The sequence below is a fragment of the Martes martes genome (assembly GCF_963455335.1).
Source record: "Martes martes genome assembly, chromosome: 15".
NCBI classification, from domain to species: Eukaryota; Metazoa; Chordata; class Mammalia; order Carnivora; family Mustelidae; genus Martes; species Martes martes.
The window spans coordinates 15,428,404-15,441,200 of record NC_137903.1 but is presented as its reverse complement, the minus strand read 5'-3'; the positions used below and the strand labels follow the sequence as shown (position 1 = coordinate 15,441,200).

Below are 12,797 nucleotides of genomic sequence, written 5' to 3'. Positions count from 1 at the left end.
AATAACTGGGTTATATGGGCACGAATACGAACCCACTTTCACAAAACACGACCCACATTTGTCACCAACCGGACTGATGGTAGAATCTTAATTACTTTTTGAGAGGGAAGATGTTATAGTGCGCTCACCCTGAAATCAAGCCGTTCCTGATAATTTGGTAATGCATTTGATTTGAAGGAGAAAAATCCTAAAAGTACAGTGATTTTGATAAGGATCATATTTTCCATGTTAGTCTGTTGTTAGCTTTCATTTTAAAGCTTTCTTAAAACCACTGTGACATTTCTTTCATTCTCTGAATAGATAGTAGTGGCCGCAATTAATATGTCACTGTAAGGATACAGATCCTTGCTTATTTACACTCGTCATCCAGATTTGGCTTTTCCTAAAGAAAGGTAAGTGTGAATCTTAAAAGATGCCAATGTCATTTTGGAAAACCGGATCCTCTGACATTGGGGTCCCTAAAATCAAAGAAGGGGATTCTAGTCTTTATTGCCTTACCCTATCTCACCACTCCCCCTCCCCCCCCAAAAATAATCTACATTTAAGAATCAGGAGAGTTTCTATGAGGGTTTCTAGCAGAGTCTTGCTTATTTATTAGTTAATTCCTCGTTTGTGCACTCTTAAACTGTGAGCTTCTTCAGAGAAAAGAAACGATACAGTTTGCTTCCTCTTAGGATGGGGATACGCCTTTTTTTCCTCCTGAATCTGATGGTAGTTTTATAGGTGAAACATCTATGGTCACGAGATGAACTAGCACTTCAAACTCTCCCAGAACACAGGCTTTCCTTAAAAATAATCTCTTATCTTGGGAAAGATGAAGTGTTCAATTTCAATTTCGTGCCCCGCCCCCGCCCCTTAAAAGCCAGCATACATTTTATTAGCTTCCCTCTCTGGCTGAGTTGTCTCCCTGCTCTTGTTGCAAGAAGGGTCCTTAAACTTGTGTGATTCAGTAGAGAAAGCTGAAAGGAGCTTAATTAGCTCCTTTGGCCAGGGAAGTGTTAAAACCTGACTCCTGGCACTCTTTCAATTTAATGCTTTAAAATGATAAGCCGAATCATCTAATTCTATATACAAATCAACTGGCATGCTCCTGCATGGTGGAAAGGGTCACCACAATTATGTAAAACATGAGTAATAACTATAATTGGGGTAGTTTGCTAATACAATAAAAAGCTCTGAACATGAGAAAAGTTATGCTCACAGTGGTAGCTATCACTTTCTAAAGTAAGAATTCATGGATGAAATGACATGAAAAAGATGGTTATAAAATTTTAATGGAATGATAAAAGGCAAAAGTCAGCCTCTCAGCTGAATTCTTAAAATCCCTATATATCACAATCAGCTCCTTAACTGTAAAATCAATGTGGAGTATAACATGTTGTCAATGCGGCTGTCACTGGAGGGGAGACTGGGACGTATGACAGCCACACAGCTCAACTGGCCAGTGATGAAAATACAACTGTACAGCCCTCTCCGTGGGTGTAATTGTTTAGAGAACTCCCTCCCGGAGCTGGGAATGGGAGCATCCTTCCTGTTGAGATCCCTGATTCATATTTCAGGCCATTTCATTACAGCATTAATAACAGAAAGTAGTTTCATTTTGGCAAATGAAATTATTTTTTATGGGAAACTATTTTGCTCATCAGCTTCAAAAGTTCAGCCCCGACCTGAAACAGAGTAACACAATCGTTAGCGGAAGGGTCTGCTTATTTATTTTTATAGTCAGGTGTGCGTCTCGGGATAGGTGTGTGTGCACACGCACGTGCATGTGTATGTGAGTGTGGTGAGAATAAACAGTTCGAATGACTTCCACCTGGGACACAGATAGACCTTCTCGTGGTCCGCTCAGGTATTCTACACTTGTTCGCTATTAGAATTACCACGACTGCTCAGTTTTCCTGTTATGTTCTCATTATTGCCCTAAGGCAACTTTTTACTGTTCTAATTAAAAACTCAGTTTAAAAGCTCTGTTCAGTAATATTAACTATACACATGAATATCCCCTAAATTTGCCAGTAAATTCAAAATCAAGGTGGCAAATAGATGGGTGTATAATTATATATAGCAATATATTACACACTAATGTTAATGTAGTCTTTCGATACTTGCTACTGATATGTTAGCAGAAGAGGGATGGATTCTATCTTCTCTTTAATCATGAATTATTTTGGGGCGCCTGGGTGGCTCAGTGGGTTAAAGCCTCTGCCTTCGGCTCAGGTCATGATCCCAGGGTCCTGGGATCGAGCCCCACATCGTGCTCTCTGCTCTGCAGGGAGCCTGCTTCCCTCTCTCCCTCTGCCTGCCTCTCTGCCTACTTGTGATCTCTCTCTGTCAAATAAATAAATAAAATCTTTAAAAAAAAAAATCATGAATTATTTTATCAATGTGTTATTTATATCTCAACTTCTCCCCAAAAAGGATTTTTGACAGCTCCTAAGAAAAGACTTAAATGAAATAGGACCAATAAAATAAAGGTAAAGAAATATTAATCTTGTGATGATGAAGGGGTACGATAGTTGTATCCCAAAACAAATATTAAAACTGGGTACTCCTAGTTTTGCACAAAAATGTGCAGCTTCTTGACAACTGATAAAATAGGAAATGAACTGTGTAACTCGGGCATCACATCGGTATCTAATAAAAGGAGGTTTTGAAGACTGGAAGCTTGTTGAAATTGAAAGGATACTATTTGATAGTCTGCAAGCAGGAAAACCAATATGGGAAACTCTTTTTTTCCATTTCTCCCATGAGAGAACAGAATATAGTTTAGGAAGAATGCTTTGACTTCAAGAACTGGGGCATATGTGTGGTGAATGGCTATGGATTCTTCCTTGAGAGTTTGGGACAGAAAATCAAAAGTGTCGATGTGAGAATTCATGAAAGCAGAGAAAATGTCCTGAAAGAACTGGAAGTTTCAGATTTGGAAGAACAGTATGCCTTATGTGGCCAAAAGAGATCCAAGAGCGCAGGTGGGATATTGAGGCCAGGTGGGCAGACATTTCATTAATCAATCCAGCCTTTCAAAGGAGTTTCTGTTAGTTGGTTTTACCTTTGGATCTTAGGATATAAAAATAAGAATGTAAAAAAAAAATATTTGCTTTTATTACTTCTGGAAGTACAAGAATTTGGAGGGTGGGGGTGGGATCCATGTACCAGAAAACAAAGTATGTAGTGATATGCACACAGAGCCATTTTGCTCTCTAAATCAGCAGATGAAATAATTTACTTTTCATCATGGATCTTCTGTAATGGACAAAACAAGATACCTATAATCACTGTTTGAAAGGATAAATATGTCAGCATTCAGAAGCTAAAATTTAAAACAATTAGGAAGACTCTTTAGAACAGAGAAAGCAAAATAATTGTCAACATTATTGAAACCTGTAGTTCATATTTCTTCATAAAATAAAATAAAATCTACTGCTATAGATATGCTCCACTCTAATTTTAAAATGTTCTTATTTTTCTCTCACAGAGAACATTTCTTAAGGTGCAGATTGAGACTTCAAATTCTAAAACACACTAGTGAAAAGATGTGGGCCATGCAATATTAATTTCAAAACTTAAATATTCTTAAGAGCACAACTGTATTTATTAAATGATCCAGAAAACCCTGCTCCAGAATGATCTTGATCAATTAATCCAATTTCATAACATAGTTTTACTTCTCCCTGTCACAAGACTCAGAGTATAGGTTTCGAGAATAAGAAAAAGTATTTTCCTTCTAGAACTCTCTTCATATATATACCTCCCTGCTTCATTTTGAAATAGACATATTTTGGGCTAGGAGACACCTCTCTAATTAGAACATTCATTATCCCAGTCAAGACAGTCAATGTTGAATGAAAGGGAAAGCCAGCAGGCTGCCTCTCCAAGGGAGAGAATGAGGAATGTTTTGGGGATTTCCTTCTCACATTTGCCTCTTCGTCTGCCTTATCTCAGACTGAGGCTGAAACCACTGGCAGAACAACCTGCAAGCCACCCCCCAGGTCTCCTGTGTCCACAGACAACCCAACAACAAATGCTTCTTCTGCCTTCTTCTGGACTGATTGTGAGGAAATAAATTTGAAATGTGATATCAAATAAAGTGAACTCCAAATATAAATCATTCCCTATCCCTTCTCCTGGTCCTCTCAGGGCAGGCTTTCCTGACATCCCACGTTGAGGGAAATGGTTGGCCTCTGGGCTTCCTGTCACAGAAGCTTCAGTTCTCTATCCTCTAACGATGGTTTCACTCTATGTCCCTCTTGCTAGATAAAGGCTGCCTCAAGGAAAGAACAGTGTCTACATCATCCTTGTAATTTTGATGTCTCTTTCAGTCCCTGAGACAAGAAAGGTACCCAGATAAAGTCTGAGTTTTGGTTGAGTTTTCATGGGTTGCTTAAATAAAAGTCTTCTCAATCAGTACTCGAACTCACAACTTTGGGGCATCTGCTCTCTTATCAGATCCTCCACCAGGCACTGAATACAGAGTCATCCCCCCATACCTGCAGGGGATACATTCCAGGACCGCCAGTGGATGCCTGAAACTGTGGATAGTACTGAACCCTATGCATACTATGTTTTTGCTATACCTACATACTTATGATGGCTTATGAATTAGGCACACTAAGAGATTAACAGTCATAACTCATAATAAAAGAAAGCAAAATCGCAGATAAGGGGAGACCATGGTACAAAGACAAATGAGACAGAGACTTAGGTCCTGAGAAGTTACAGTTCAGAAGTGGCTATTGATGAAGTACAATACAAATTAAAATTTGACGGTAGCAATGGGGAGGGAAGGCTTCATGGAGGAGGTGACATTTGAGCAGAGGCTTGATGAGTGAGCAGATTTTGCCAGACAACAAATGAGGAAGAAATGTGTTCTGTTAGATACAGGTGTCAATTAACATTGCAATGTCTCTCCGTCTCACTTCAGAAAAATCTCTGTTCCTTTGTAACCTGCTGTAAGAACCTCTAAGATGAATGAGGGGGTCAGGAAGAGGATACTCAAAAATGCTGACAGAAAAAGTAAAGCAGGGCCCAGATACCAGAATAGTATCCCTCATTGCTTCATCCCTTGTTCATGGTACAACTCTAAGTGTGGGAAAAATAACAAGGTCCCATATATCGAATATGTAAAGTATGCCAAGAATACTTAAAATTCTACTGTATAAGTGATAGGATACATAGCTCTATGTTCTAGCATACTCCAGGCAAAACTCATAATCAGTCTATCAGCAAAATGATGAGCTTATGAAAAGCTGTCTAGGTAAATCTACAGAAAAACTGCTCAAATTCCACAAATTTGATTTAATAATGCCTCTTAGATGAGTGGTTGAAAAATAAATGTAGAGTCTTTAAGTTCAAATTTAGTAAAATCAAGTTTTTTAAGTCTTTTAAAAATATATGATAACTCAACAGTCTACTCTAGAACCAATTTGAGTTTTTGTTTTGTTTTAGAAAGAGGGAAGTTATTTTTAGAAAACAATGTCATTTTCATCAGATTCATCTGTGTACACCACAAATGTTTGCTGTTAAAATGACTGAAATAAAGATATTCTATATTTCAATCTTGTTACCTAAAAAACTTTGAGAAAAACAGGTTATCTGACTTTTGATGGTCTAGGGAATCCACATTTTTAAAGAACACTGGGTTATCTTGTATTTTCCACAGGGCAGGATTTTAGTCAGCCAAACTACCCGTGCAGCCAGCTACAATTTCTATATGCATACATTGCACAGGAAACAACTGTGAGCACACAAGAGAACAGGAACGGTAATGTAAGTAGCAATGATCGTTATTTCAGGTTAAAAAAATATTCTGAAATTTCAGTGCTTTGGCAAGTGTCTTCATGTTGTCAATCATATGCATCCAAGTCTAACACAATCTTAGTGTATTTTTGTAAACTGCAGATAGGTCAGGTGCTTGAACTGCCAGCAGCACGCAAAAAAACAAAAAATAAAAACAACCCCCCCCCCCACCCCGACCACACACACACAAAACAAGAACCAGGAGTTGTTTGTATTTATCTGGTTGCAAATAGTCGAACACTACACTGACCAAGTTGGCTGGAACAAACATCTTTTATTAACACACGTTGAACAGGATTTAAAATATTCATAGGAAATGTGCATTATTATTATTTGGCATCAGCACACTAGATTTTTAAAAATGCATGGAACTGGATATTGGTGGTACTCTGATATAAATGACAAATTATTTGAAAAAAAAATCTATTAAGATTCTTCACAACCCTTTTCTCTGTCCATGAGAACTTCTCTTTGCACTCGAAGCAGCATTTGTTTTTCTGTGTACAGTTCTTTTTCTGCCTAGGTATCTCTTTCTGGTTTCAGCCATGAAACAAGCTTGATGAAAATCACAGTCTTGCTGTATCACACTAAAAATATTGCTCTTGGTGACCTTTTATGGCACCAGGAAGTTTCGAGAGGCTTTGGCTGATGCAGAAAGGTGCCTATTGATGGTGTGAAATTGAAATGTGGGCATGAGGTGACTTCTCTGTTTTATTCTGTAAGATGATATGTAGAATTTTTACATTAAAAATTGCACTTGGGCAAATGGGCGGTGCTGGTCAGGATCAAGTATGAAGTGCGGTCCTGGCATGGAGCTGTCATCATGGCTGGTTTCATAAGCAATGCTTTGAAGCCCTGACAGAAGAAACTGCTTGCGCCCAATGCCAATCATTCACTCTTTGTCAACTCAATTGCACATCCCTTCAGACATGGCATCCATCTCCACTGACACCCAAAATATAGAGTGCGTTGCCATTACGTCTCAGGGGTAAGCAAGCACTGGTGACTTAACCTAGTGGGGCAAATGGCCAGCCTTTGGCTCTTTCATAATGTATGTGACTTTGCAGTGTGCACATGAAGCCAAAGAAGAAAGAAGTCATTGGTTTCAGGGAAAGGATTTAAATAAAAATGATGGCTGGGCTTCTTGGGTTAATACCGGCTATGCAGCCGTGTGTTAACCAATTCTTAAACAAGATGAAGGGTTAATACTATTCCCTTCAAACCCAGGCCCTGCAAATCACAAAGAACACAATGTCTACGTGCATGAAAATTCTAACCATTTCGAGTCTGTAAGACTTGCTTTGTGGTAAGATAAGGCGGGAGAAATTTGTTCAACAAAGAATGCTATGCTAATTGGTACTGTGCAATGTTTTATACTTTATTTATACGTCAACTTCCTACCTGTAGGTAGAAGATCATGGCCTCTAGTCAGGAAAAATCAGCACTGAGGAAATCCAAGTGTTGTCCTTTCTCTGTGGGAATAGAGATTGTGGCGACCAAAAAAAGGACTCCATTTCCCTCCTCTTTCGGTGTGGCATTTTAAGGAGCCACCACCTCTGTAGTGGGCTGAATAATTATTTTTAGTTAACCTTTACTAAGTGCCTTCAAGCATGATCTATCCATGAGGGAGAATTAAAAGTCTATTTTCAGTTGTTTTTTAAAAAAAAAAAAGTTTCTTTAAATACCTACTTTGAGGGTGAGCTCTCTAGTTCCTTAAATGTGTATACAGTTGGTGACTATGTTGTCAGATTCCCCAGAGTGTGTATGTGTGATGTTCCCCCTAAAAGGGATGTAGGTGCCTTGAGTAGTGCACTAATGCTTTCTGGGTCTTGGGTGTCGTTTATTGCACTGTGCTGATAACTTACTAAATGGTACCCGAGAGACCAAAAGGACTGGATGTGCCCTTGTAAAGTACCTAACTTGCTCCCAGGGAGTAATTACAAATTGGGAGAAATGGATGAAGTATTATATATTATTGTTCATAATGGTCTTTTTAAAAAATAAAGTAAGCTTTAAGGAGGGTAAATAGTTCTGATTCTATGTCATTTGATATCTTATCCTCACTAAAATAATATAATTAAGGGTATTAGAGAAATAAAAGGATCTATTTAATATACAATTGATACTGTTTCAAATACCATGTCTTCTGATTAATATCTAGCCTTCTGAAAGTCACTCAGGTCCTCATTGGATATAGAGCCAGAATGGCAACTGGCCAACTGAGCCACATCTTCTAAGGAGCCTCTGATTAAAAGACTTGACAAGATTAACCCTAAAAACCTCATTGTTCAAAGATACAGTGTCCTCATTCACTCCGCAGAGCTTGATTTAATTTCAAACTTTTCTAAAAAAAAAAAAAAATTACATTTCCATATATATGCTTTTATAGAAGCAATTTGTATAATACTAAGTACTATAGCCATGTATTTATTTTCTATATATAACCTAGTAAAAATGCATATATGCAAATATAACTCTTCCATGAAAAACCAGAAAAGTCTCTTGATTGAGTAAGGTAATCCCAATCTACTCTTTGTAATAGTGTAGAATCGTTGTTATCAGATTATACTTCTCTATTCTAAAGTCTGTCTTTCAGGTGTGACTCAAAGTATAATGGACTCTCTTTCCAGGAAAACATTTAAGGACATACTAAGAATCCTCATGAAGTGAAACCCCTATTTCATGTTCTTCTGCCCGCCAGAATTCCTCCAAAGCGAGTACAGTGAGTGGAAGATGACAACTTCCCTCTTCCAGGATACCTAGATGTACCCTGAAGGATAGAACGGGGCCATGTCCTAACTTACTGTGAATTACTTCTTCCTGTAGTAATTTTTCTTCTGAAGTCCTCACCCTCCAACTTCCCCAACCTACATTTTTCTTCTTTCTGGAGAGTCTGACTACAATTGCCCTAGAAGACATTACTGTCACTAACTGTCAAGAAAATAGTGGATGCTTATTTCTCGGTTTTGGAAAAACTCAGACATTTAATAGCCCCTAATGTAGACAAGATTTGGCGGTGTATTGTTCAGACCACTTACTGTCCTCTGCGGTCCCGAAGAGAATCCAGGAACTATGTGCACTGCCAAATCCATTGGAGGCAACCAACCGAAACTCATATTCTGTGTACGGTTGGAGATCTCTCACTTCATAACTTAACGATGCAGAAGGATTGGAAAATAACCTACATAGGAAAGAAATGTTCATTAGGAATTTTTAGATATTCAAAGAAATTAAAAAAAAAACAAATAAAATCTTGTTGCAAAGAAGTTTCAGAGAACATCAATGTACAGTTAAGTACTATGATTTTCTGCTGTCATATGAGATCTCTCTTAAAATAAGGAGCCATTTGGCTGAGGATTTGTACTATTGCATTTATACGAGATGTAAATTCTAGTAGTATTGAGAAAATTCTAGTCTACTATTAAGACTGATTGCCACGTGGAATTTGTAGACTAAGTATTATAATTTTGTATCCACAGCTCAGACAATATTTTCTTTTTTTAGTTTAGGTGCATGCTTGCTTTATGCCATACATATGCTCATGGAAAGTTAAGGAGGAAGAAATCTTATATTAATGCTATATAAATGAAATACAGATATTTTTGCAAAGCAAATAAAGATCCGGTAGGGTGTTGCTTGTCTTTTGTTTATTTGTACTTTTAAAAGGTGGCCTTTGTTTGTTGACAATGAGAACTGACCTATTCAAAAATTAAGACAAAGTAAGTTATGTCCACATTGTATAATCCAGGTGACAGGGAAGAGGATGGACAAAGCAGGATACTCACTCCAGAAACCCATGGGTGGAATGGCCAGGCCTCATCTGGAGTTGGTATCTGGGAGAGCCAGGAGCGTTGTTGCGAGCTGGTGTAGACCAGACAACCTGAAGACTGGTTGGAGTGGCAGATGAAAGCCTCGGAGGCAGCACGCCATCTGGAGCTGTCGAAAAACACAGATGAATTAGAGCAGAGAAAACTGTGGAGAACATATGCTGGATGGAATCGAAATGCTCCATATACTGGAAAAACTGTTCCTCAGGATCAACAACAATGTTAAACATGGTCCATTTAATTTAACATTTTCATTCCTGAACTACTGTACTTCCTTATTGTTCATTTCAACACAATTACATTAGTATTTCAATCTTAAAAGCCAGCCCCAAACAGCAAGACAAATGAATATGCAGCACATTCCCACCTGTACTTCTGTTTATCTAATTGAAAATATGGAGGGAACTTAGTGAACCAAATATTAAAGCACCTTTTTATTTTAACTCTTTGCTAAACAATCAGTGAAGGAGTCCAGATCTTTTATTTCTCCCATCTGTATCACCCCTTGTCACTGAATCACACTGCTACTCATGAATACAAATGACTCTTTGTTTTTTTAGGATGATTTATAACAATTGTATTTTCTATAATGACAAACATATATGATTAGCTGAAAATAGCACATTCCAGATTTAATTCTCACCTATGATAATATAAAAACTAAAGATTTCTCCTCATGTGATTTATACAGTCAGTTGCCCTTAATTCGAATATGTTGCATGTTGAAGCATATATGGTGCTTTTTCTAGTCTAGTTGAATCTCTGGTCAATTTTTCCTGAATTCAGTCAAACTACTTGATAAAATCTATTTGAATAGTTCTATAAGGTCTAAGAGGAATGAGTGAAACTGAAGTCTATTCTACTTAAAAAAATGACAACATGACTCTGGTTATTAAGTTAATTTTTCCAGCAGCTATAACTTGAATGAACATATCATAGTAAAATTTGTTCCAAAGCTAGTCTGAAACTCAAAAGAAATTAAGCAAAGCTCTGTGAATTTAGGATAATCACCTAATGGCTCTGAGCCTGTTTCTTATCTTTCAAATGGGGATAGTTTTCTCTGAATTGTTGTGAAGATGGGAGACAATGTAAATAAAGCACCTTATTTTGGGTCTTGGTAATTATTAGTTGTTACTATTATTATTATTATATCAGACTGATCCAAACTTCCCTTAGCATAATTTAATTGCTACTATAATGTCAGTTTTTAGGAAAACTCTAATTATTGTAATATATGTTTCTAATGGCCGAAGAATACTGGAGGTCATTAGTGGAGAAGGGATCAAAATAATGAAAACAACTATCAGGTTCATTTTCAGCTTCTTTTCATACATAGCCTTATGTAGTATATACGTTTTACGTACTTTCCCCTGTAGGAGAACCTGCCTGTGGAATATGAAGCTAATGAATGGCCAGTGATGAGAACGGACGAATCCATCAATTTTGTTGTAATTTCATCAATCTGTTGTAAGGGTTTTGAGTTCACCAATAGCTCACTAATTTATTCAGTAAACATTTATTGAGCCTCTACTTTGTGCAAAGTAGTATTCTTTGTGCGGAGGGATAAGAGCATCGAGTCAAACAGAAATGGCCTCTGACCCTGTGGAACTTAGATGTAAACAGAGAGAGCAAGCAGCAAGCCAATGGGTACATAAGATCCTACCAGAGAGCTAAGCTCTGGAGGAAAATAAATCAGGGTAAGGGAGGAAAAAGTGAAAAGGAGTGCAATTTTATTATTACATAACAATTCAGACTGAGCAGGAAAGTCATGGGAAGATCATGTGATTAGGTGACATTGGAGCAGAGACCTCAATGACATGAGAATGGTGGTCATGGGAGTGTCTGGAGGAAGAGCAATCCAGCCAGGGTGGCAGTAAATGCAAGGGCAGCGAGAAGCGGACACATCAGTTGTATTCAAGAACAGTGGAGAGGTCAATGTGGCTGCCCTAGGCCATGGAGAGGGAAATGGAAGGAGGTTGAAGGGACAGGCAGGGTCTAGATCCCTCGAGATCCCTTCTAGTTCTAGGCCTTGAAAATATACAATGGGCTTTGGATTCCATTTGAAATGGATTTCGGGGCCTTTGCTAGGTTTTAATAAAGGACATGGTGCAATTTGGAACTATAAAGGCTACTCTATGCTAATGGAGGAGTGGGGGCAAGGGGAGACATAGGGATATCACTTATTGTGGGAATCCAGGTAAAGGATGACAACAGCATGGATTTGAGTGACAGCAGCAGAGGTGGTGATATATTCTGCTGTTAAGTGAGTGCGGAGGGTATTTGCTAAGAGAAAATAAGGGAATAGAGATGATGTCAGTGTGTTGAACCTAACCTCCCAGGTGAATGGTGGCACCATTGCTGAGCTGAGGAATGCTGAGGGGAGAGATTCGTTATGTGGAAGACCAGGAATTCTGTTTTGTCCATGTTACACTGAAGAGGCATACCCACATCTCTAAGAGGGGCATCCAGGAAGAAGCTGCAAGTATGAGTCTAGACAGGAGTTGTGGATGACGGTGTGTGTGGTATCTAATGGCTGAAACTTCATGAAATAACTCAGTGGGTGAATGTAGATAGAATGAGTGCAGAAGGCATCTGTTTACTGAGCCATGAGGTCCACCAAATTTTGAGTCAGGAGGAATCTTCTACAACAAAGGAGGCATAAAGGAGTGGTCAGTGAGAGAGGACAAAATCCTAGAGAAGGTACAGCCTGGAAGTCAAGCAAAGAAAGCATATCAAAAAGGAAGGACTGACCAACTGTCAAATGTGCTAAGAGTTTAAGGAAAGATAATTATATTTTGCATATAGCCCAGTAGAGGTGTTTGGTGACGGTGCCAAGAACAGATGCAGTGCAGTGGCAGGCGCGGCAGTGTGACTGGAGATGGTGCAAAGGGAATGAAGGGATAGTGAGCACAGGCAACTTGTTTGAAGGATTTTGTTCTAGAGGGGAGTAGAAAATGGGGCAGCATTTTGAGAAGCTTCTGGTACTAAAAGAAGGTGTTCTAAAAACTGGGAGGTTTTATAGTGTATGCATACCTATTGGAAAGATCCAGAAGAGATGTGGGGAAATGATAATGTGGCAGAAAGAAGAGTAACTGCCAGAGCTAATTCCTTGTATGGGAGAGAGAAGCAGGCCAGCAGGGCACGATGGCCATTGACAAGAGCAGGGATGCTATA

At 38.5% G+C, this 12,797-nt stretch overlaps 1 protein-coding gene across 2 annotated transcripts in view; it reads right to left on the bottom strand.

The window, feature by feature from the left end:
• Positions 1 to 12,797, bottom strand: part of USH2A (usherin) — a gene marked incomplete at both ends in the record, with an annotated part of 700,457 nt that overhangs the window by 236,728 nt on the left and 450,932 nt on the right. For both annotated transcript variants that reach the window (XM_080825193.1, XM_080825194.1), the window contains 2 exons: positions 8,835 to 8,977; positions 9,582 to 9,732. In XM_080825193.1, coding sequence (XP_080681319.1) covers positions 8,835 to 8,977; positions 9,582 to 9,732 — 294 coding nt within the window. The remainder of the gene's footprint in view (positions 1 to 8,834; positions 8,978 to 9,581; positions 9,733 to 12,797) is intronic.